The 27646-nt window shown below is 26.4% G+C and overlaps 1 protein-coding gene across 3 annotated transcripts; it reads right to left on the bottom strand.

Moving 5' to 3' along the window:
* LOC129960829 (uncharacterized) lies at positions 1-25772 on the bottom strand. Of its 3 annotated transcripts, XR_008783700.1 has the most exons (9): positions 25402-25772; positions 19109-19183; positions 15929-15970; positions 14189-14319; positions 12964-13062; positions 11207-11338; positions 5288-5340; positions 2529-2882; positions 1-1382 (listed from the first exon to the last, which is right to left on the bottom strand). XR_008783700.1 is itself a non-coding variant. In XM_056074490.1 (8 exons), exons 1-8 carry the CDS (start codon positions 25445-25447, stop codon positions 2708-2710), a joined length of 753 nt encoding a protein of 250 aa, XP_055930465.1. In that variant the 5' UTR covers positions 25448-25772; the 3' UTR covers positions 2377-2707. The 3 variants fall into 3 exon arrangements, 2 of the variants coding, with proteins under 2 accessions (XP_055930465.1, XP_055930466.1); XM_056074490.1 differs by lacking the exon at positions 1-1382 and having other exon boundaries at positions 2377-2882; XM_056074491.1 differs by lacking the exons at positions 1-1382; positions 2529-2882 and adding an exon at positions 4142-4267 and having other exon boundaries at positions 25402-25769.
* Positions 25773-27646: the final 1874 nt, after the last annotated feature.

The following is a 27646-nucleotide window of genomic DNA, read 5'->3' as shown; positions in this document are numbered from 1 at the left end:
TATAAAAAAGGTTCATTAAAGGTACTATATATAAAAGGTGTTCAGGTTTACACTTCAGCAAATGAATTGCTCAAGAAAAAATTCAAAGAAAAATTTACATTTGCCAGTAAATACATCTTCTGAATTTTTGATGATAGATTCAATAATATTGTTACGAATCTGTGATGCGGCTTCACAGCATAGTTGGTTCCATCATCAGAAAGACAGTTTTACAGTCATCTGTATTAGACGGAGTCCGGGTGTTGCGTCGGAGGTCCATGAGCTTGGCGCCAAACTTGGCGACGACTTTGGCGTCAAAATAGATTATACCCGAAACATCGAGAATTTTCCCGGTCCGTTCATTAGGAACCGAGATACGCCTCGAACGTTCCTGATTGGTTGAGAGACTTCTAGCCCCGCCTCCTGAGACCTATAAAAGGAGACAGCCGCAGCTGCCAGAGCAGAGTAGTCGGAAGCGACAGAGTAGAGTAGTCGGAATCGAAGGGAAGAACGAGTCTTCCAGAGATTAGCAGAGCAGCGACGGAGTCAAGCTAGTGCTGAACTAAGCTGTATGCTACTGTCTGCAGTAGAGTCTTGTTGTATGCTGCACGTCTCGGCTGAAGATAATCGTCTTCTATGCTGTATATAGTTGTCGTCTTTGTGCTGTCCTGTGTGTCTTCGTGTAAATAAACGTCGTTGTTTCTTTTTCTACTGCCGCCTGCTGATTGAGCATTCTCCACACCATATAACTTTCACTATCCAAACGAACCCGGAAATTTCGTAACAATATTAATTTTGACATTCAATGAACTTGATAATATATCGCAGGGATCCTTTTCATAATAATCAAGAATATCAAATATTTGATTTATATTATTAACTTTAATTGGTAATGGGAATTGCCAGTGTTTCAAAATCCTTTCTCCCATAAATGATGCATTTAAAAATAGATCATTGTTAATACTTACAGCATATGTTATGGTAGGAATGCCATCATTAACAGATATAATGAATGGATGAATATAATGGATCAATAACATATTTACACTCTTTTCAATAATAGTCCAAAAGAAATAAAAGGTATGGTCTTTAATACATTTTTTTAATTCACTAAAATTAGTACATGCAGTCTTGCTGTCATAGTTCTGTTTGGAAATTAAGCTTTCAATGATGGAGTGTTCAATTTGGACTTGTTCTAATCGTTGCCTCTTTTTTGAAGGACTCTCTCGAATTGAGGATGTTGATGATGATAAATATGTAGGGCAGACAGGAAAAACACTTGGCAAAGCATTTTCTTTCACCCTGGGCTTCTTCAGAGGAGCTGATAATGTTTCCCCAGTACTTTCATTGTAGAAAGTAGTTCTGTAAAGCACTTTGCCATCTTTAAAATGTCTTTCACATACCTGAAAGAAAAAGAAAAAAAAAAATCGCTATCATGTAGAATAACTTTTTATATTTATAAACCTTCAAATCAAGAGGAATTTTTTTTTAAGTTCTAAAAATGTTTTAAACTACTGCTTAAAAATCAGTTATTTTCATGCTTTATTTAAAAAAAAAAAAAAATCTGAGTGGCCTATATTTTACATTAACAAAATAGTGAAGCTAGGATTGAACTAAAATTAATGCATCTTAAATAAATTTTAATTAAATCAGAATGACATTAATTTTTTTTTTACAAAAATTAAGACTGTAACTAACACAAATTATAATATTTTACACCCAAAAATAATTGAAACTATTTCAAAATATTGAAACGTAATAATTATCAATGCTAATTTTTCCAACTTTAGAATTCTTTGTAATGGTAAAATTTTTTTCTTGGTATGGCATGCAGCCATTTCTCTTTTAAAGCCTCATCAGTGGGATATTCAAAAACAGCGACTTTATTTTCTTTATCATAATTTCCACAGCAAGTTAGAACTGAGCATTTATATGGCATCTTTTATTAATTTTTTTAAAGAAAAGGTAAAGTTTATTTACTAAAAAATAAATGATTTAATTAAAATAAAAGTTCAAATAAAGTAATATAAACTTCTTTGTTCATAGATATTCATAGTGATATTAATTTACATTGTAACTTTAAAAATAAAACTCACTGTCATGATTAAAAATACTTAAAAGATAATGGATGCAACTTTATAAATTGTATGTAACTAAATAGTAAATAAAAGATAAGCTTGAGATTAATTGGTGAAAAAATTTAATAAAGAGCTTATTTAAACAGAATTTTTATACCAAAATTATGAATAAGAACCGAATAAGTAAGAACTCTGGCAGGACTATCGTAGATAAACAAATGATAGTCTAAAAATAAATTCGATTCTTGACATAAAGAAATAGAGAATTTGTATAAATAGATTACAGTTATTTATTCTTATTCAAGTTCATTCTTAATCAAAGCTACATCATTGAGAGAACAAATAATGAAAAACTAAATCGTAATTATAATCTGTTGTTAAAACAGAACGTGATTAATAAATAGGCTTAACAGTAACAGATTCAAAAACACTTTAAGTTTATATTGAGGATTATAAAAGAAATACACTTACCTTCAATAATTTGTATCCTAAACTTGCTTCTGCATCTCATCCATTTCGATATAACACTATCTTGGATCAAGAAATAAATAGAAAAAGAAAGAAAAGAAGAAGGCTTATAAACGCCAGCCGTCGTTTACTTCGCGCAGAAAACGTGCAGAGTGACGATTGTTAACCGGTTTCTCGATCGACTAGCAGTGATGACTCATGCAGAAGCGAGTTGTAGAGCCAGCAGGCCTTGTTTTTCGGAGGTCACAGTTCAATGCCATTTTATGATTAATGGAGATGAAACGCACATCAAACTTTGGCGCGCTTTCTCCGAGACAATTAGAACGATCGCTACAGTACACAGCTGAAAAAGTTGAACTATTCCAAAAAATTAATCTGCGATATTTTACAATTATGCAAGTTTCTTTAAATTATTAACATCAAGAAATACTAAAATGATGTAGAATGCAGCCTGAAAAACATCTCCGGAGTTTAAATACTACAGTAAACTGTTTCTTTTTAGGTGTGGAAGATATTTATACTTGATATATCAAATAATTTATCTTAGGTGCTTTAATTTGACTGGCAATTGTCCATAGAGTTTTTTTTTTTTTTTAATGTTTAAAACTAAACACTGAAATTCTTTTCTTGCTTCTTAAATCTGAATATATCATTTAGTAATATCGGAATTTTAATACCTTTATATATATACTGCAATAAGCATTTTGCTTTCGTGTTTGAAATGCATCAATACGCAAAATTAAACTGCATAAATATAAACGAATCAATAGTGTACTGTTTTTCTTCATTGTTATATATTTTCATTTTTCATCTTATTTGAGAGCAAATAATAATCTTTCATAACAGAAAACTCACATTTTTAAATGTGTTTAAATATTTAGTTTTTTAAAATTTATTTCTTTTCAATTGTCAAATTAGTTTAATTTAAATGCATGACAGAAATAAAAATTAAAGTAAAAAATGTTTTGATGCAGTAATGTTTTTACACACTCTAGATTTCTTTAACTCAGTAATAAATTCTACGGCAATTTCTAATTATTTGAATATTGGCAAGATCTTTCATCACTGAAAACTATAATATTTCTTGATGGTGCAGACATGAATATTGATTTAAAAAATGTCGAGAAATAGGCTGATAAATAAAGGTAGAAACTATATATTCCAAATTTGGCTTATACTCACTTAAACATTTGAAACTATTTTTTAAAAATAGGTGTATATACTACATTATTAGTAGCATGCATTATATGGATACTGGAGCACTATAATTTAGCAATATCAAACATATAGCAGACATTTCAGATTATTTTCTCATTCCTTCTACTTTCATTTTCTACACACTAATGCAAAACCAATTATTGTTGAATTAGAGTCATTAACATTATGAATTATCAGAACATTCTTACTTTATATCAAAAGATTCCATATCAACACCCATTTTTACATTACTAAGGAGGAAAAAAAATTTCAACAAACAATTTGTTAGCAAAGTACATTAGCTAAAATATGGCATGTTTGATTTTAAAGGAGTAACAATAAGGCTAAATGAATTAAATTTTGATCCTGGAAAAAAATTTATATGCCAATATAATACAACTTCAATAATAATTCAAAAATAATCCAATATCTAAGCTTTATTTTAAGAGAAAAATAGCTTAGAAAACATAGTATCATGAGAATTCTGTAAGATTTCAGTCAAAGGATAAGTAATGCAAGACTCTTCTGTACATGTTTCCCAATTTCTAAAGAAAGATGTAAATAATATATAATGTCATAAAGATAATTAAAATTATTTATACTATGTAAAATATGACAAAAAATATAAAAGAGATTAAGTAAATTTTAGTTCCATTTGTTTCAGTATCATAGAGTACACCACATATTAAAAACCAATTCAAATAACAAGCCATTTTATTAGTAATTTTTATATAAAATAAAATAACTTATGTACAGTGAAAATAATTCTAATATTTTTTAAAAGGAGAGTAAATTTTGTAAAACGTCTTGTATTATATAAATTTTCTAGTCACAATGGAAAAAGAAAAAGGAATAAATTTATTTTACAAACTTTCCTTTTAAAATAAATGTATAAAAGACGTCAGATAGAAAAAAGAAAACATTAATATTATTTCATTGTTTCCTTGCTTCTGCATTAATTACTGTACACTATTTAATAAACATGAAACTGTCAGTATTTAATACCACAATTTAATAATAAATATAAACTGATAATAATATGGTGTATTTACTTTAAATCATAAACATGAAACAATCCAATATCCAAGCAATATCATGGATTTCTGATAAAATATATTTCATAATACTAGTAACAAATTAGCAGCATATATTGCTACTTTTACCTTCCTAAAAAAAGGGCATTTATATCTCTTCATGCTTAAATTTTCATTTCTAAATTTTTGCATTATAAAACAATTGCACTGTTTTTCATACTAATATCTAACTGTCTATTTTAAAATAAATTAATCATTCTTTTTTTTTCTTCTTCAAAATTATCAGGAATGTTACCTTACGCAAATCAAATATAATTAAAATGCTCATATCTGTAATTTAAAAACAAACTTTTAAATACTTTTTTAGCATAAAACTAGGAAGTAGTCAAAATAGGCAACAGCAACCATATTATTGGTATGCGTTTAAGTTGATCTATAATTTAAGATTATATATTATATATATATATATATATTGACTGTCAACAGAAAGCAAGTATAAATACATAATAACGGAAATAATTTTTTACATACGTTGCAAGTATATCGTCCAAAGTATTCTGCAATTCAAACTGCAAACGTTGTGCCTGTAATTGAAATAAGTAAGAAAAATATGAAATATAACAAAAACTTTCAAAAGAGTAATCAAGGCATTTAGAAAATTAAAGATACATACAGTAGAAAATTAGACTTAAACCTTCGAAGTGTGAAAAGTAATAAGATGCATAATTTACATATGTGAGAATAATGATACTTTTCAGTGCTTAAGAAGCATGGCAATATCGTTTTATAATAATTCCTAAAAATTAATGCAACACTTACTACTGTTACAAGGCAAAAAAATAAATAAAAAAAAAATCATTATCTGTCATGAATGTGGAAACGATACATTCTTCAGTATGATCAGTCAGACTCAACATAGGAGTATAAGACTTAAAAAAGGTCTTTTTGTACATTCTTTTCTATTGTAACCAACAATCGTTTCATTAATACATGAAAACAATGATAAATACTAATGAAAAGATATCTTGAGAATAAACAAATACATGTGTAAACACCTCTCATTATACAGATTGGTCCAAATTAAAAAGAATACAGAGAGGAGAAAACAATAGAGATAAAGGTAATCAGTAAGCAGATTTGTGTCTTTCATTTATTTGTAAAATATCGCTTTATAATAGATATTTGCATATTGCCACACTAAGAAGACTTATAAGTAGTCACTGCGGCTCAGTTGAGAGAATATTAGAAAATTAATCTGATTGTTTGTGTTCAAATTCTAGCCACAATATTTCATTTGAAATGTTATTGTTATCAAATTTGGTAGTTAATTATAGATCTTTTCTCAGACTTTTGAATCATTCCTTTAATAAATAAATGGTGAATCCCACCAGTTATGGGCAACTTCTCTGTTTATTTATGTAATGAGTTGCTTCAACCTAATAATGTCATGTAAGTATCTGCAACAATGATTGTCATTATACAGTAACTAATGTTCTTGTTAACTAAAATATATTTTTTAATACAAATTATATTAATAAATTATATATATAAAAGATGTCAAATTATGATTTATAATGTTTTGAAAAGCACTATTAAGCAGAGAAATGACAAATAATTCCACTTTATAGTTACAATGTGTACTACAGTTCCTTACATCTTTATGACAATATGAATTACCGTTATAATGTCTCATCAGATTTCGAATTAATTTTATAAAACTTCCCCCTCAGCATAAGAGTATACATCGTATTATCCTTTTAAAAGAAAAAAAAAAGGATAATTTCCTTTTCTTTTAAAATATATTATTAAAAACATTTATCCTTTAGAAATTATGAAAAACTGCACACACATTCTTGCTCTTAAATACTTAACAAATATTGCTGGACAAATATAGTTCTGAAATAATAATAACCTTATGCTTAAAATTCATGCAGTGAAAGAGACAGAAATAAAAGGTATAAAATCTCTACTCTTAAACCATGAAAAGTTATGCAAAGTAAAATTTTAAATTAAAAAAAACATATGAAATATAATCTTTTTGATTGAAGGATTTGATGAAACATAAAAGAGGTTTTTACTTTAAACTTACAAAAAAGTTGCATAACACAATTTATATCGCTGAAAAGATATTTTCTAAAATTTCATGAAGGCACAAAAGTTAATTTTGTAAAATAATATTGTGAATAATACAAAAAAAAAAAAAAATCAAATTTCACTTAATTTTTTGTGTGCCCCTTTCCACCCTCCAAAGTGCCAAATTTGGTAACTCTAACTCGGATGGTTTATGTGCCAACACACAGAGAGACAAGAAACACATATTCACTTTTAGTATGATTATAAATTACAGCATACTAGGCATTACAAGTGGACGGTTGTTTTATTTAAAAGGCATCAAGAGAATGCATCGCGAAAATAGCTAAAAAATATTTTTATAAATTTATTTCGAAAGTTTGTTTTTTAATGAAATTCTGTTAACTCGTTCAGAAAAATAACTTTATCTGTTTAAAAAAAGCTAAGATATGAAATTCGGACGGTTATTTGTATGTAAATTTTGATACATTAGAAAAATAAAAGACAAATACGCACCCCATTGATCTCAATAAGATTCATAGATTAGGCATAACAGGGACTTAAGATAAAAAATGCAACTATATCTAGTGGGAAAGAAACACCTCAATATGAAGAACAAAAATTAAAAGAAACTATATATTGTAACTGGATAAACAAAACAACAACCTGAATTTCGCAAACCATAAAAAAAAACTGAATTTTTTGTAACCAACAGCAAATGATCAAATCAATTAAACACAAATCTTTGAAAAGAACGTGGCTAGCTATCTATTTTAAAGATGAGGCTTCTGTCATTAGATCTCTGTTAACATAACTATTCATTATGAGAAACCTGGCTACAGTTAGGTCTCAGGATGTAAAAAAGACTATATCCTGTAAGTTATCCCCTACTTGATAAGAATTATTTCAATTTTTTAAGACGCTAGGAAATATGAATATTAAGAAAAACTTTTCACACCCTGATTGTCTGAAACTAACATTCCAGAAGAAATTGAAAGAATGGAAGAACAGGCAGAATTTTTTCAACTCATCTAAGAACTAAAGATGATCCTGGACAACACTACTAACAACAACAACAAGAAAGGGGGAAAGTCCAGAAAAAATATGAAGGAACCAAAGACTAACTGTTGTCAGCTCTTAACTGAAGACCGAACAACCATCCGTCAGATCAATCAGTGAATTTCTTCCAAACTTAATCCTCTTAACAATCTTTAACTTTTTATGGAATCTTCTTTTTTTTAGAACCATCTATAAAAGTTAAAATTTTACTTACGTTCTGTAATTAATAATAATGTGTTCAAGTTTTATTCAAAATCAGCAACATCGTACAATTGATAGCATGTCGTCATGGAAAGGAGATTATAGGATAACGTCCAGGTTCTCCCTACAAATATCCAATGGGCTGAAACCTAGTTACGACACAACAAGAACTATATATAAGAATGACCGCCTTCTATATTGAGGTATGACTGTGTTCACCGTGGAATGGTGAACTAAGCCTGGTCTAGCCTTGCAGTTTTAAAGAGCATGTAAGTAGCATGAAGAGGAGAAATTAATTCTATTTCTCATGCAAGCAACTGGAGTTCAATATATCAATAATTTTGATGGGTCACATAAAAAAAAATATCCTCATGTTTTATGAAGATTTTAGATACGATGATATCAGTTATAATATTCATCTTCGTAATTAGGTAGCTTTTAAGTAAACTGAATGTAAAATAATCATTTGTTGAATTTGGTTTTCGAGAAAATCAGGGCTATAGAGGTTTGATACTCTAGATATTTCTCAGTTTTCAAAGGAGAGGAGCCGACTATAACGAATTTATGAGACCATATCGGAACACTTTACACAATAACACAGATTTATATTATTGCCTATGGGTTATTTTGTGATCGTTACTGTATAATAGCTCAAACAATAATTGATAAATGTGACGAATAGTGATTAAGTTCACCTTTTCTCAAAAATGAACCAGTTTGGGGGCGGGGGAGAAACATATTTCTAAAATGATGAAGCGGTTGAAGAAAATATATGGTAAAACTCTAATTATCAATATCATTTTGAGAGGAGCCCATAATAAGTATATAAAATGATGTAAGCAACATTTTTAAATCATTAATACTTAACCATATTTACCTTATACATTAATATTAAACCTTCGCGTTATACGTAAATTTCGCTTTTTTTAAAATTACACAGGATTAAACTTTTCCCCAATCTATTATAAATTTCTAATTAAGACATTCACAATTCAATAAAGTCCACTTTTTTTTATCTCTTTGTTTGTATTTTAGTCTAAAGATGCTATGCTAATATTTTTTTTAAACATAGAATATTTCCCCAGCAGTAAGGATAATGATCATTTAATGAAAAAAAATTTATTGGCAATCGAAAAATATTATTTATTCAGAAATTAATTTACTTAACTGCATATTCCTATATAATCCGCCAACACCGTAGCATGCATTGTATTCTAATTTCTGCCATAATACCTTGTAGATACAAAAAAATTTTAATGTGATCTCATCATAATAAGTAAGTGGAATAAATTAATCTCTTACAGTCGAATTGCTGCGAAAATAAGTGTACTTGTGGATTGCTAAACAATTGCGATCTTTTTAGTTGCAGTTGGTTTTAGAAAAAAAGGAGAGTTATACCGTAATATTAAGATATCTGAAACTAAAAACTATTTGAATGTTGAAATCTTTGATAAAAATATACAAAATCGAAGTTTCTCATCCATAAAGAATAGATTGAAGATTGAATTTGATGTTATTTCTTTCATGACTAATCGATTATATCCCTCAGCCAGGGCAAAATTTTAATAAGATTAACGATGATTTTAAAGGCATGCTATTTTAAATACTTTATAATTCATTAAATAAACGCCACAGCTGCAATGATATATTCTACAATGTTTATTTGTAACTATATTTAAAATTGAATTTTAAAAAAACAAAAGTATATTACCTTATTAATTTTCTGCACTTTCTGGTTTATGGAGTTTAGTAAGAGAGTAGCACAATTAATCTAAACTGTCGGAATTCTCATGGTAAACTTCATGGCTGCATCGATGGCAACAGGCGAGTATAGTACTAACATTGCAAAACTTGGGTCTTTGGTTGCAAAAGTCGATTCCATATAATCGTCATTATTGTATTGTTAGGTTTACCATTGTTACAAATAAAAGTTGTGTTTCGATATTTTTTATTTTGTTGAAACCAACCGAAAGATTCTTTATTTTCTGAACGACTCTCATAGTATAATTTGTAAATATAATTTAAACGCTACAACTAACGTCTGCCGTGGGAGTTTCTAACGATGCGAACGCACAAAACCCCGCACCACTAATTTAGGGAATGAAAAAAAAATGCCTTCGGTGTTTGTTTGTTTTTTGTTGTTTGTTTGGTTTTTTTCCCCCTTCTTCTTTAATCTTACTCACTGAATTTAGATAGTTTTGTTGAGTGCCAGTGTAAGTGCACTTTTACTCAGAGTGAGAAAATTTGTGGAACCTGATTAGTAAGACCTGGGAAAAAATGGAAGACAGCGATTTAGGTTATCTTTAATCTACTTATATTTTAATATTATCAAGCGATTCTTAGATATTTCATGTCAACCAATTGAAGTCAAATTGGATACTTTCAATCACATTACAAGACTGACAAAAAATAAAGAAATTACTTTTGATTTAATTAATGAAAACATTAAGAAAGACCTTTTTAGACACATTCGCCGAATCCAAACTATACAAAATATAATTAATTTAAAATCAAAGAATTCGTTATAAAACATATAAGAGTATGAAACAAAAAATAACATTCTAGTAATTTGCATAGTAAATAATCTTTTATGCATTTATGAATCAGCCATTTTTGTTTTTTGACAACAGCAAAAAAAAAAAAAAAAAGGCATAGAGCCGCAATATTACGATAATTATTGAAATGAATCATATTAATATTATCATAATAGTTATCAGTCCAATAGGATTACCATCTAAAGTATTAATAGCAATTTCATTATTTTAAGTTGTTGAATTGGCCATCCCAAACGTGCCACTGCGTTAAGTATACGGTTACTGAACCTTATGAGAAAAGCGTAGGATTGCTAATTATGCAAGCAGACACAGTTTATTGTTTGTAGACGACTGTGATTCAGAGAGGTTTCATTAATTTTTTATTCAATTGATTCATTTTATGCCCACTTTTGAGTCGAACTACAGGCAAATATTATATGGATTTTGCACCTATTCATAGTAAAAAAAGAAAGAAACTTAAAAGCATGCAAAGCTATATCAGTAAAAAGGTATAGAAAATAACTTTCATAGATGTGCCTTGGTATTTTAATTACAAACAGAAATAAGTGAAATAAAGTTAATTTACCTGAATAGAACCGATTTTTCCTAGTCGAACAGTACTAGCAAGTATGGTTCTTAAGCAGTTGAATAGGTACATTTCTCCAGTCTTTCTAGTAGGAATTTTCAATGCTGAGCAAACAACTCCAAAAACAATAGGCTGACATAATATGGAAAATAATATTTATAATATAAACCAATTATCACAAGTAGTTTGTAGTAAAGAAATTTCTAAAAAAATAATTAAATAATATAAATAATGTTTCAAACCTGCAAAAATAACCTTAGAATTTATAATATAATAAAACTGCAAAATTACAATAAAACATGTATTTTAAAAAATTACAAATTCTTCACAAAAATCATTTAATTTAATTGGAATGAAAAAAACTAATTTAAAATTGATTTTATATCATAACATTTTCAATCCAATTTAAACTTATTATCTTGAATATCCATGAACTTGCAAATGCTATAAGATACCATAGCAGCCGACATATTTTAAATAAGTTTTAAACAATAACAAGTCAAGAAACGGTAATTCTTTTCATATAATTGAATAAAGAAACTTTTCTAAAGACAAATATTCTTTTCTTCTCTTGATATTAACTTGTAAACAATTCGTAAGAAATATTTTTAAAAATTCCATAAATAACAAATCATTAAGCAAACAACATGATTTTACTTTTCCATAATATCATTTTTTATGTAATTCCTTTTATTAAAAATTTACATATTTAAGAATTAATTGAGATTTCTGAAAAGAATTACCACAAAAATTAATTAACATTAAATTTTCCACAAACGACACACAGAAACATAACAAAGGTAAAGGGCACCTGGAACAAAAAAAAATTTTAGATTCTAATTATCCTCACTAATTCAAAGAAGGTAAATGAGACATGAGCTTGATATTGTTTTTTCGCTGTTTTTCAAACTTGACTATGAAAAATGACAAACATGATTGTATTTGTCAGTATCGTGTCCCCTTGCAGAAGTGTCCATGGTATCTATATCCCCTTTGCCCACCTCTCATTTCGCCACTGTTTATACGAATCATTTCTCTTATTTTCATAGATATATTAGCGCATTTAAAACAGTGATTTTTTAATGCTATTTATGTAATTAATCTTTGAAATATGGGGTTTCATATTACTGGATCATTTTTTCACATATCATATTCTTTCTGTAAACAGGCACTTCCGAATTTCTGCATCTTTAGCACAAAGTACATTTAACACAAAAAATAACGCAAAAAAGGATGCAACTCAATCCAAAATTCATAAACACCTAAGACTCAGATAGAATCTGAATTTTATAAGTATTTTAGAAATTGAATAAATTTTCTAAAGAAAAAAAACACACACATTGAACTTATTAATAGTATTCCAGATTTAGTTTTCAGTATGATTATAAATAAATTGTTAGACTGCATTTTAGAATCCCAAAATTACTATAATTCAAAATGAAAATTAAAACTATACCCCAAACAACATGTTTAATTACACTATAAATGCTTATGTTTTGTGTGTGTATTATATCTATTAATTAGGTTCCTAAAATAATATCCTTTTTTTCAGTAACCCTGTTAAGGAAGGATGATGATTTTTACGTCCTTTACATTACAGCAATAGATCAGAGGAAAAAATTAACTGAATACATTTAAATAAAAAAAATATTTCAATAAATTTATTATATTTTACAAAACACTAACTAAAAGGTATAAAATTTTATATACTCTCCAGGAATAAAAATCTAAATAAATAAATTATCTTAAAAACTTACAAGGTGGCAGTGAATTTTACCATTATCAGCAAGCTCTTTGAGTTGTTCTATTTCTGATAGCAGAAAAACTTCGGAGGAAGTGGCAAGAAAGGATTTTCCCTAAAAGAAATATATATTGTGAATGTAAAATTCTAACATATTATTCAAAACATATGAATATTATGGAATAAAGACTTCTTTCTCCACTATTAATATCAGACAGGACTCAAACTTGGAAAAAAAAGAAAAAAAGCTGAGCTTCATGAAATAATAAATTTTGTCAAACAGAAACATCGAGATGTAAAGCAAGATTAAGTGAACAATAAAAGGAATACATTTATACTGGAGGTGCTTAATATATTAAAAATAATAAAATAACTACACTAACGATAAATTCAGATACCGAAAACGCTGAAACCCGCGTTTCCACGAAAATGTGCCGTGTCTGTAATATGAAGCATAATCGGAGCTTTTACATAAACACATCTATTTATTTATTTACAGATAACAAACTTTCTAAGAAACGAAGTTTCCAAAATAGCAAAACTGGGGAGTAGTTCATTTGGCAGGGGGACAAACAAACAAATAACAAATTTATAGAAAATTTTAAAACCTATCTTCTTCGGATTGTTGTCAAGCAATGTATACTTAAAGGAAGTCCTTTTTGTAAGTCAAGTATAACATTCCAGTTAAATTTATATGTTTTTTAAATTACCTTCTTGGAATTAATAATTAAGTAAAGATTCTGAATAGTTTCAACTCCAGATGAAAGCAACGTTCATTTTCTAAATTAGTACAAAGTAAAGATTGTTTGCTAAATTAGTTATACTTACTTCATTAGAAGCTAATAAGCAAATAATTAAACAATAATTGATCAGCACGAAATTAGAACTTTTTTTCATTAGTGAAAACAAACTTTTAAGAAGTTTGTTTTATTAACCGGACGCTTTATGATTTTTGTGTAAAAATAAACAAAAATCTTCTCAATAAAAATAATTATTGAAAATAATAGTTTTTTTTTAAGTACTAGTCCCTAAAATTAGGACAATTTTGTGTAGTTTATACATTCAAGGCATATATTATACCGATTAACTTGTTTTATATACACAAAAATTCTAAAAGAAAGCAATATTTTGATGCGAAATAAAACAGTTTAGTCTGAAAAATCTTTTGGCAGTAAAATTAAAAAAGAACATCCGATATGCATACCGAGCACGCAGTATTTAAAATGGTATTTGAAATTTACCTGTTGTTTGCTGGCCCTATGAGAAACATGATTTAAAAGTGTAGCATTATGCAAGGAATCTAGATTTATTAGTTTTTCTAAATTATTTGCATTTTCAGAAGCAGATCTGACAAATGGAATACAGGAAGATCCTGTAAAAGTAAAAATTTTAAATAACTATTTAAAAAAAAGAAAAAAAAAAGAGATAATTACAAAAAAAAACATTTGGCAAAGCAGACCTTTTACATCATAAAGATGATTTATCTTTAAATGCCATAACTTAAATCTTAAGGTTAGTTCTTAATTGTTTTGGGGCAAGTGTAATAAGATATAAAAATCTAAAAGAATTTCTATCTCACATATTTAAAGAAATATAAAATACTTTTAATCAACAAATTTTAACTTCAGAGTAAAATAATGCATTAGTTGCTCATTACAATGTTGACATTTATATTTTAGGGAATCTTTAGTTTTCAAATATGTAAAATACTATTCAAAATCCTTCAACTTATAAAGACATAAAATACAGTCATTTCGACTCTTTTTAGAAGCAAAGTGCAAGAAATGTAACACAATAAATCTTTTTTCTAACAAAAAGTAAAAAAAGAAGACACTCTCAAAATTTAAGCTGCAGATTTTAAAATTGATTGTGTTCAGCAAAAATATTTATAAGCAGTATTTTATTTATGATATAGTAAGGACACTAACTTCTTGCAAGAAATTAAGATAAACAGCATATACTGAATATATTTAAAATATTTAATATAAAATATACACCTAAAGATCAGAAACTGCAAGGGGGTAAGTGCGACAATGTCATATAATGTTGTGCAAAACATATATATATATTTAGTAGTATTCCCTCTAATATTATTCCACTAAGCCAGCACTTTCAGAAGTTTGAGTGGAAAGCAAAGTGAACAAGAGTCACAGCATGTCAACAATCTAGGCACAATGTAAACAAACAGGGTACTGCTCAAATTTTGAACTATTTTGTGGAATAAACATATGTTTTGCCATAAAAATGTAATTTTTTTAACATGATTCCACTAATATGATACTTTCCATATTCGGGTAGTCCTCTGGTTTGATATCTGTCAGATTACTGGAAGGACTGCTGCAAATAGCATAACTGTAAATCAAATCCAAAGGATATCAATCTCCACAAGCAATTAAAACGCTCACACTTGTGTAAAATTTATTTAATTTATTATCAAATCACAATTTTGACAGTAGTGAATGAAAGTGGAAAATATATTTTAAGTCGAAAGTTTTATATTAGCAAAAAAAAAAAAAAAAAAGCAGGACTAATTTGAATTTTTTTTTTTAATTATTTAGAATATCATTTTCTTAACTAAAATAAAATACATGAAAGTGTTTAATTTCAAATTATATATGTATTTAAAAACATTCTATGCTCAATGTTCATTAATTTGTAAGCAGTGTATAACTTTTTGTAAAGTACAGTCTGTAAAAATATATGGCATACTCTTACAAGAAATTAAGACAAGCAAGATAATAAAGATAAGGAAGCTGGTGAATATATTAAAGTGATTGATCATCTTTTAGAATTAATTTTTTCAGAAAGTATACTTTAAAATATAATAAATAATGATTTTTAATTTTTTCAAAGAAAAGAAAGGGAATAAAAGTTTTCAACTTTTACAACAGATTCAACAATACAATAAACCATTTTTAAAATAAAATTACTACATAACATAGTTTAAAGAATAAGATTTTTAAAAACTATGATAGAAATACCTGAATTTGCAAGACAACTTAGAATAAACATCTTCAAACTTTCTGTAACATTAAAAAGAATATGTCAAGAATAAAATTTTACAGTACATTAAATCACTGTTCTACTATCTATAAATTTTTTAAATGCTATTTTATTCAAAGAATCTGTAAAGGATACATATAAATTAGAGAGAAATTAAACCAAACACTAAAAGGAAATTTGAATAAAGTGTATTTTTAACCTGTTTAAAATTTGTAAAGATGGAATATTATCATTGATTTTTCACAAATTTCCTGATGTGCTAAAATTTTACAATTTTGTACACTTAAGTATTCAGAAGTGCTCTTAGATAAAAGGGAGAGTCGAATAGAAGAAGCATCTAAAATATTGCAATACCTCTGGAAGGAGTCTTGGCCTTTCGTAAATCCTACCATGCTACAGATAGATCCATAAAAGATAGATACATTAATTCATAAATCCGTAAAGGATATTACATTTTTAATATCCAGAGAAGTAAGTATTGGTTGTCAGTAATAACTTGCTGAAGATATGAATAAATGGTTAATCTTATGTTTAACAACTGCAATTATCCATATACCGGATTTTTTTTTAAAAAATAAATAGGGCTTGCAAAATGATCATGATGCTTGTTAGTTTCTTAAACCACTAAAACGATTGAAGTTACACACATAAATGTTTCACACATAGATAACAAAATATTTACAATTTGTGTTCAATTTTAAATACATTATTTGAAAGCTTGAAATGTCTTTTAATATTTTCCGACATTTATTCATTATATTGACATGAAAAGATAATTATTAGGCATGATGCTTTTTCATTTCTCTAGCTTTCAAATGGTTAAAAGACAAATAAAAATTGCTATGAACTAATGACTATAAAAGCTCTATAAAGAGAAACAGTATAAATTATTAAGACTTTTATTCTAGAAAAATTAGTATTCTGGCATTATCTATATATATATATATATATATATATATATATATATATATATATATATATATATATATATATATATACACAATAAAATGAAATAAATAATCTATTCATTTTTTAAAAATGTAAATTTAAACTCCACATATGCTAAATAAAATAATGGTTAATATTTTTTATGAAATTAATTCAACTTTAATTTTAAATATAGTTCTAGGTGTGTCTAAAGTGAAATTGCATCGATATTGTTTCTTTTACATATTTTAAAATCCATTTAAAATTATATCTTAGCAAAGTTGCAACAATCTAGATACCTTAGCTTAAAAAAGCTATTCACTGATATATAAACTGATTAAAGGTCAAGGTAAGAATAGAAGAAAATGAAATATGACAAAATACTTATCTCAAGGATTACACTGATTTAAGGCACTATAAAATTCAAAATTGAAAAATGTATTTACTTGGATGTTAGTAGATATAATAAGCGTAACAAGTAATAGGCTTTATAAATCACACACAATAAAATTGATCTTTTAGTAATGATGATGAAAGCACATGATTGTTGATGCACAAAATTTTCCATTCATTAAATATTTAACAAAAAATTGTATTTTTGCCCTAAATAAGAGGCCAAATATAAATTTTTGGTTCAAATAACAGGGAATATCTTTTATAACCATACTTTTTCCAGCTTAACTTAATCAATTTAAAAATGATTCTGATAGCAAGTTTTTAGAATATTGTGATTTACAAGAATGAATGTACACACAAAGAGAAAAAAAAAAAATCAAGAATATGTACTATAAAAAAAGGAATTTTCTAAGAAAATTTTTGAAAGAATGGAATTTTAAAAAATATATAGGATATTTTAAATAAGCAGACAAAAATTCATTAGGTATTATTAAAAATAAATTCGATTAAAAAAACGATTTTATTGGTTTACTCTAGCAAATTAACTGCAACTTCTTCACTCACTCATATAAATTTGTATAACATCAGAAGTACAAATTTTTGCAAAGTAATAGCAATGAAATTTAGCTATTGTAATTGTTTACTAAGATTTTAAAAAATAGTTTTAATTATATTTATTATAGTTTGAGATTCTTTAAATAAAACAAATTATATAATAAAATAAATAAAATTTGTGCAAAATACCTTTTTTTAAGACAGTATTATCAAAATTACAATATTAAATCACACATATAGATGTCACAATTAAAATTTCACTTTGAAAACCCTATTAAATGAAAATTAATGAACCAGAAACCAGCAAACTTGATAATATTGTAAAGGAGACACGAGATTTCATATTTTAAAAATATTATTAATAATTAGTGTAAAAAGTCATAACTAAGGAAAATATGAAAATTTATTAATGGCACTGACATTATAACAATTTTTTTACAAATATAAGCAATGGCAGTATTTTTAATGTTATATATCTATCATTTTCTGAAGAAAATCTCTACAGTAACTCAAAATAAACCAGCTAGAATACTACAAATTTGTTCGCAAATGACATTTTTCAACTTCAAAAATTTCTGATGTTACCGCAATAAATGGTGTTTTAGAGAAAAGCCCAAATCCAAAACTAACCTGGGTCCATTTATAATGACATGACAGGAAAAAGTGCCAGTGAATAAAACTGTTATCTGTAAAATGTTACCTATTTTTGTATATGTAACAGCAAGAAATGGATCCTTGTCATGCATAATAACCTTGTTGACAATGCCATAATGTTGAAAATTATGTAACATGAATAATCAGAACTTTGACTTGAGTTATGACTTCTGGTTTGGATTTAGTAGATGGTAGTTAAAAGCAAGTAATGTGTCCTGAGAGAAATTGTTTTGTCAAGTCAAATAATCTAATTATGAACTTGAAAGGGGGAAAAAAAAAAAAAAAAAAAAAAAAAGATAATGATAATAGGGTAATGCTATGTTAGAAATTTTTTAGAGTAAATTCTACAATTAAGTGTTTTGATGGTGCTATAATAGTAACAAATTTGCTATTATTATAGCACAATTCGGTCCTGAATGCAGTATACAGTACTATTCTTATCTTGGCAGCAACTTCTTTTTTGGAGAGTATAAAATCTCATGTTCCTTTTTATAATATCTCCAAGTTTAATAACCTTTGGTGTAGTAACTAATTTAATACAGATTTCAAAAAGAAACTTTTATGATGAACATCTAATATATTTAAATATATTGTGCTTAGTAAAAAAATATTTAAATGCTAATCACCAAAGTCATTTATGTATAAATTTTGAATGGCTGCTTCAGTCCCCATACTATGAGAAAAACCACCAGTAGGAAATGCTAAAAATAATAAAAAGAAACCAGTTAACAAATTAATTATTCGAGGGAGAAAAATAAGTTTAAAATAGGCAATTAAAAATAAAATTATATAATATAATTTTATAATTAATAGTATTTATAAATATAAATTTTATAGCTAAACAATGTTTAAACCATTAAATATTTCTATTTAAACAAAAGAATAAAAGAGCATCTTTTATTAGTTAAAAAAGTTAACCATTTATTAGTAAAAAGTATTAACTACGGTTTATTAGATGCCTTCTTAAAAGAAATACAGCTCTGCCATAATGTTTATGATCCATCATTTACAAAGCAAATTCATTTCTCAGCAAATGCTATGTGAAAGATTTGATAAACAATTTTTCAGGGATTTTTTTTAGTGAATTTTATACAAGAAACCCTTCCAGTATAAATGAAAAAGAAAACAATTCATACTAGACAGTTCTGTAATGATTATCTGAATGGTTAAGTTACATCACTTTATATCACAATGGTTAAAAATGGTATATCATTTATCAGTTTTACATGTAGTTTATGCAATACAAAATGACATAAGGAATAAAAGAGAGCTTATGCGCAGGAATAGTGGAATGACTTTTTTTCTATTTTTTTATCAAAATAAATATTTAATCATTAATTTATTTGATTTTTCCCATAAAATCTATCAATATAGCATAATTTTCTGTTTACAACTTTCAATCTTCAGAGGAAACAGGAAAATTAAATACTTTTCTTTACTGAAAGGAAGAACACCTCGAGGAGAAAGGTAGCTGTGCTTTACAACAATCGAAATTTCTTTTTGCTACATATGTGTATTAACAAAGCTTATTTCTTTCTATTAAATGGTTTGCAAAGAAAAAAGAAGAAAAAAAGAAAGAAAAGAAAGAAAAAAAACCTTGTTAACAAGATATTGTGTGTGTGTGTGTGTGTGCATGCGTGTGTATTTTAAATGCCTTTTTCACCGTGGGGAAATTATTTTGTTCAACACAAAAAGTGAAAACAAATATGAATATGAAGGATAATTAATAAAAAATGCAAAAATAATTGAACAATAATATTTTTTTAATAAATAAGAAAATAATTTATTCATTTTAACTTTATACTCATATATTATTCAGCTGCAGTTCTGCAAATACTTATAATTGAAAATAAGAAATGCAGGGAAAATAAGTGAAAATATTATTTAAAAGTTAAAACTTAAATAATTAGTAATTTATTAATTAAAGTAATTAAAACACTATTAAAACTTACATACATCAAGCCAAAATTACAATTAACAGTAAAAATTAATTATTAGAAATTAACTGGAAAGACAAATTAAAATTTATACAAATGTATCACTCAGCAATTTAGTATTACAAATTACATTACACCAATTTTTACACTGCATACTATAGTATGGAATAAACATAAATGCAGTTTAATGAATTCCAAGATCAATTAATTTGTATCTTTAAAAATCAGACCAATTATTATTTAGCATAGTACGGGAAATTACAATCTAGCATATTTTTAAAACAAAGAACAGAAAATGAATCATAAGTAAATGCAATCATTAATACTTTAGATTAGAAAGAAAACTCAATCAAGAACATATAAGCAATTAGTTTGAAATATTCAGTGATTTAACTCTTAAATATCGTATCTAATTGTTACAATCAATGATAGAAAACACTGATAAATTTTTATAAAATAACATTTGAACAACATGATATATTGCAGTAAAATATGAAAATATTTCATGTGTTCAAGCTTCTTTATGGAGAGGTTTCAAGAACAAAAGTTTTACATTTTTTTTAAATACCCTGATTTTAAAATTCTTTGATGAATAGATATTTTAATAATTGTTTTCTTCTCTATTTTTTATTTGAGAAAGAAAACACTTTTCAGTTGAAGCCAAATTCTTGATGCTTCGGTTATCCCATTTCATTTGAATATGACAACAGAAATTTTCATTTGAAGTCTTCAATTCAAACCAAAATTAGATAAATTCTATTTTTTAACCTTTTAATTAGAGCTGCAATTTTAGAAATTGACTTTTTTTTTTTAAAAATCTCAATTGCAAGATTTTTTGGCAATTTATCATGTAAAAATTGTTTAGACCTAGACATCTTTAATTAACATCAAATGACATTTGTCTTATATATTTAGATATACATCCTCAATTACTTGTGTGATTTCACTGATTTCCATAAAAGCAATTTTGTACCTACAGTTTTGCCATGTAATTTCCACAATATTCTTAAAACTGATGGTTAGATATAAAGTTTAAAAGACAGTTGCATTTAATATGATTTTGAAATTGCAGTATATATATACAAGATATTGAAACAACATGAATATTTAAAAATCACGTTTAAAATTGTTGTATTTAATATTTTGACATAAATTAGATCATACAAACACAATTCTTAAATTTAAAAAAATAATAAATGCTACTATATTTAGCATTTTCTGTATGCTTTTTGGATGACCATATAGAAAAAAGAATTAAATTCATTTTTATCTAATTGCATATTAAATTCAGCCACTAACTACAAAGAGATAAATCATATTTTATATATTGAAAAAGAGAAACTTATATATTATATCAGAAAATATTTTTTCCTTTCAGTATAATATTTACAAGACACAATTTTATTCAAAATAAAGTTGTTCTGTAAGTATATGCCCTAGAAAATACCTTAAGAATCTCTAATTTAAGTTTTAAAGAATGCAAATTCTTACTTACTGCAGATATTTTAATATTACAAGAGAAAGTTCATATTGATGGATTACACTAACAATATATATAAAAAAAGGAAAACATTAAAGTTAATCCCATTCTGTTTTTCATTACATTCTGGGAGAAATATGTTTCTTAGGACTTATAGAAATAGATTTCAAGATATCTGTTTTAGTAGTGATTGAATATCACACATTATTAATAGCAAACTAGCTCTGCTGATATTAGCTAGAATAAGCCATTCCTCTTTCAGCAATTTGATGGTTAACACGTTTTTAAAAAAGTAAAGTTTTTAAAATATATATTATCAAACAAATAAAGGAAATAAAATTAAGAGAAGATAAATCATATTTATATTGCCAAAGATATTTATGTGAAGTAGAAATTTTATTATTTCATACACTAAGAAAATAAAAAAAAAGTTATACCATTTTTATAGCAATTTCTTGATTACCTAAGGGTGCTTACATGGCATTTTTAGTTTGTTTTAAACAAAAATTATGAGAACAGGTGCTCAGATATTCTTTTATGAATGAAATTGATCATATTTCACATATGAAATTTCTCAGTATGGAACTTTCTAAGATAACAACTTCCTCATAACATCAGTAATACTATTATAAATCAGGGATCCTAACAAGTGCAATTAAAAATACTTCAACACCAAGAATTTTAATGCATTATTTTTGAGCTTGACGCTTCATTGTTAATTCTTAAATTATTGCTTAAAAATAATACCATACCAATCATCATCAATTTTTTTTAACATACTATCTTGTTCAATTTGTTATTAGTACTTCTGAAATCATAAATATTTGAAGAAAGCAACTAGATGTAAAATATAAAAAACTGTTTCTAGTAACATGGGATATCAAAATGCTAAATAAATAATATTATATTATTAAACAAATAATATAGCAGTCAATGTAATAACATTCAGAATATTAAATTATTTACCATCGGATGTTCAACATGTTTTAACATATAAATATACCATTTTTTTTTTTTACATGTATATTTATTTTAATCTTATAAATACTCTGATAAAGAGCCTTTACTAATCTTCTCAATGGAATAGAGGAGAGGGTTTACTTTTAACTGTTGGCCGGTTCCACAAGTAATACATTACAGTAAATTTTGAATATCATGATATATTTCCTTTCTTGACAAGCAATATTTTATGGTAATCTTACCATAGTTTCTTTTCTTTTTTGTTTCATAGTATTTGTTGTACTTATTATAAGCTCTGTTGCAGTAGACTAGCCTGATGACAAGTAGGTCCCATATGCTTTAGATAATATAGACCTATAATCAGCTTTGGATAAGTATGTTGGCTCAAAAATTCTACAGATCCAACAATTAGAAATTAATACGGTGGCAGAGTGAATCTTTGGGAATGGGGACAAAATAAAAATCTTCACAGGTATTTGTCTTCAACATTAATCTTAGAAAATTTTGCAATCAAATTCAGATTTATATTACATGTAAAATATAAAATTTTGTAATATTATGTATAAATTATATTATGTAAAATATAAAATTTTGGAATCGAGTCTTAAATGCATTAAATACAACAACAATTCTAATTTTGCAGTGGTATGTACATTTTTAGATTCAACAATTGTATAGAACTTCTTTAAAAAAATTTTATGAACTATTGATTTTCAACTATCAATTGCTGAACTCCTGATCCTTTTTCTTCAAACTCTGTTATTTTGTATTTATTATGCAATTTGCTATTTGTTTTTTTATAGTTTATAACAATACACATTATATGGCTAATTTTTGTTAGAATTCCTTTATGTAGCAGACTGCATGCAATACATTTCTGCATTTTTAAAATTTTAGTACTTGATTAAGAAATATTTTTTTAAAATATTAAAGAAATTCACAGAGAGTTTCATTAAAAATTCTCAGAATAACAGTGAGCTACAACTATCAAAAATTACTGCAGTTTCAGGCATAAAAACTATACTTCGTTTTCCAATAATAAATATGTAATACACATATATACATATACTTTAATTAGTAATATACAGAAAAAAATTTCAGATAAATTAGATTAGTTTCAACTTATTAATGCTTATTTTTTACAGTTATTTACTAGCTATCCAATAGTTCTTAGGATTAAAATATTTTTATGATTTGTATTAATGAAATATTAGCTATTTAATTCTCACAAAACATTTACTTAATCTTTGCTTGTTCTTTTGCATTAGTAAGCAAATTTTTAAGAACTTATAGCACAGCAATAGCTACTATTATCATATTAGACCTATTGGAGGATATTTAATAAATTTGAAAGAAAGTAAAAATATATGAAATATTAGAACTCGATAGACACCAATGCATAAGCAAATATTTTTTTAAATATATATAATATTTTTATGTAAAAAATACTAATATATAAAATAATAACATTTTAATATTGCAGAAATTATATTTACATCTTTTGGTTTCAATTCTAGTACTTTTGAAACTTTTATTCATTGGTTCTAAAAGTTAAATGACAGCAATATAAGTATGAGTGGGCTCCTATTCTCCTATTTTTAGCAACCACTAGTTTCAAAACCAGTTCATCAATGAACTCTGTAGTATCATCTTAAGTTAATAAAGCTTTATGCAGCAAGAAATTTAATTTTTGGTTTTCTTTGATACTAAAAACAGTGAAATTTTTTCAAGTTTTCTATCTTTTTATTTCATTGACAGTCATAGATTAGGCTACTTACATTAACATTCATTTTTTTAAAAATATTTTTGATTAAATATTTACATATAAACTTAACAATTTCTTTAATTATTTTAGCTCAGAGCAATTTTTTTAGAGCTTTTGTCAAATAATTTTTGATTTTAACATCTTTTTAAGTATTTTGTTAATATATGGACATATATTTTAATTATAAAACCCAAGTTTTTATTCACATATTTTACTATATACGATTAAAACTTTTCCTCTCAATACATATATCCAAATAAAATTAAAATTTTAAGAACTAAATGGGCACTTTCAATAGATTTCAAAAATCAAAACTGTTACACAACAGCAAATAAATAGAAAGATTATGAAAGTTTGCCCATTGCTTATAAGACTTCACTAGGGATTATGTTCTTACTTTCAACATTATTTTTATACATAAAATCGGTTTATAGATGGAATTTTACTCCATAAAAAAAAGATTATTAAGATAAAACAAGTTGTATTACATAAAAATTGATTCTCCATGAATAATTCATTAATGTAAAATCGTTAATACTTTTGAAATGCACACATTTTACAGAAGGATTAGGTGATTGGTTGTATTTTTGGCATAAGAGCCAGCTTGAGCTGACGAAGGCTTCAACATGACATATGGAAATACATCCCGCTCAGTTTCGAAAAGAAAATTTTTAATAGAAAATAAATTAATATTATAATCCATTTAAGAAATAGAATACAGACAATAAATATATATAAACATGATTAAACTTAAAATTAAGCAAGAACCAAACATACCGCTATCGCATAATTGTAGAATAGTGAAAAGATTACAGTCATCCATTTTTACAGTAAAGAATGCTAAAATTACAATATGGGTCACAAATTAAGTTAAGTACGTAGATAAATATAAAATATGTCTAAAAGTAAGACTTGTGCTAGGCTGCCAGCTACTCTTTCTTTCAGATTATAAAGATTCGATAAGCAAGCGTCCATTTGGAATTAAAGCCATACCCTTCTGTTTACAGACAACAAATCGAACACCCGGTCTCGTTTTCACCAATGCGGCCTGTTGACTCACAAGATAAGCTGACGCTTTTTTACCAGTGATGTTTCATTCACCTCGAATCGAGTCCGGGGTTCCAATATATGTGCAACAATTTTACTTCCACGTCCAAAATACATACTTTCACGATAGATTTACCAAAAATGTTAGATTCATGCCAAAAGCTATATTTTTGTTTGCTAAATATTTTGTTTGCTTTTAAATAAATATTTTTATTAATATTTATTAAATAATTATTATTAAATAATTATTAAAAATTAAATAATATTATAAATTATTTATTAAATAAATATTGCTAAATATTTTGTTTGTTTTGTTTAAGCAAACAAAATATTTTTGTTTGCTTAATTTGCGTCATTTCCCAAGGTCCATAATTTTACGTGAGGGGTGGGGGAAAAGACCTTTATAAGAGGGTATGCGCGAAAGTTTTGTGGAGTCCACACCCTTTGGTTTGCATATAGTAAACGCATTGGTACTCTTTTAGTATATTTAGCACTTTGACAAACTCGTGCAAATCTTTAAAATTTTTCTTTTATTCTTAAATAAATAGACGACAGAGTTAATTGGAATCAAGTTTCTAAGAATTCTGGATTTTCTGAAAGTTTTATAAGAAATCTGAAAGATATAAAAGATTTAATTAATTTTTAGGGACATTAAAAATTATTAGAATCATTCATTTCAGAATTTAATGATAAAATAATTGACAAAGCATATCATCCTACAAAAAACAATTTATAAAAAATTGGAAAAAATTTTATAAATGAGATTTGATCAATTGGTATGGCATATCCAATTATCAAAGATAATCTGAAAAATTTATGTTGATGGAAGATCATAAAATTTATAGAAATTTATTTCAGGAAATCAGTCTTAAAGCGATCAATTTCATTTCTTCTTTGGTTATTGTTTTAAAATTAGATATGGCTTAGTTTCTAAATATCAAAATATAAATGAAAATATAATCGAAAGTCTCGATAAAGTGATTGACTGTAATGAGATTTTAAAATATCAGATTATTTCTGACTATGTTATTAAACATATTAAAAAAGTAATAGACTGTAGAAATATGATGAAATTGAGAAAATGAATATATGAATATGATAATGAATATATTAAAATCTATAGACGTTTGAAATTATGGCACAGAGACAAAAAATGCTTAAAATAGGAGCGATAAATCAAAATTCTCGATGATTTTGTCGCAAAAAATTTTTTGATTGTTTTTTTTTAATTTTATTTTCTTAATTTTGTCGAATTTTTATTGAAAAAGATATTTTTGATTTTTTTTTTCAAAACTGTTTGCTTTTCCTAAAATTTGGTTGTTTATATATCATTCGATTTTCAATGTCTATGAAATATAGTAATTAGGAAGGATTGTGTCCCAATATTCTGCCCAAATACTACTGAAGATATAATCGAATTTTAACGAAATTCGAAAATATTTATAGCATTAAATTTGAAGCATGTGCCTATTACGCATCAAGAGTGTATAAAACTGAATGAGTTCTGAATGGATAAAATGAATTCCTCGAAACTGCGTCTGGATTCTTCGTTTCGCTACATTGCTTTCAAAGATTCACTAACCATATGATTGTGACTTCTTGACTAACAAATCGCCTCTCATTTATATAGTGAAATTACAATTTCTTTCCAACATGAATGTGTAATTCTTCAGAAGCTTAAATGCATTTTACAGAATGTTTCCTATTACGATCTTGAAATAAAGTTCAGGAAATGCTCTTTCTTCCAAAGGAAAATCATATTTTTGGGTTAAACAATTCAAAATGGATCCCTCACCAGTCGCCGCTCTCGAGATTTTCAATTCCTACAGCTTTTTAAAGTTGCAAATTTGTCTTGCACCTGAATATTTTATAAAATTTATTCCTGGATACTTTGAAATTGCCAAATCATTGCAATCGATACTCTAAGCCATTCTTCATATTTGCTTGCAGCAAATATTTTTTTCTACAACCCAGA

The sequence above is a fragment of the Argiope bruennichi genome, chromosome X2 (assembly GCF_947563725.1).
Source record: "Argiope bruennichi chromosome X2, qqArgBrue1.1, whole genome shotgun sequence".
Taxonomy (NCBI): Eukaryota; Metazoa; Arthropoda; class Arachnida; order Araneae; family Araneidae; genus Argiope; species Argiope bruennichi.
Note: the sequence above shows the minus strand (reverse complement) of the source record. Positions and strands in the feature narration are given on the sequence as shown.

Bases quoted from the DNA above. Each gene is read 5' to 3' on its own strand.
- LOC129960829 (XM_056074490.1), bottom strand. From the start codon at position 25,447: ATGGATGACTGTAATCTTTTCACTATTCTACAATTATGCGATAGCG. The intron at 15,971-19,108 runs GTGATTAGCATT...TTAATGTTACAG, and splicing joins TTTATACATAAATGACTTTG to AAAGTTTGAAGATGTTTATT. The intron at 2,883-5,287 runs GTATGTAAAAAA...TTTTTGGAATAG, and splicing joins TTGGACGATATACTTGCAAC to TTCAACTTTTTCAGCTGTGT.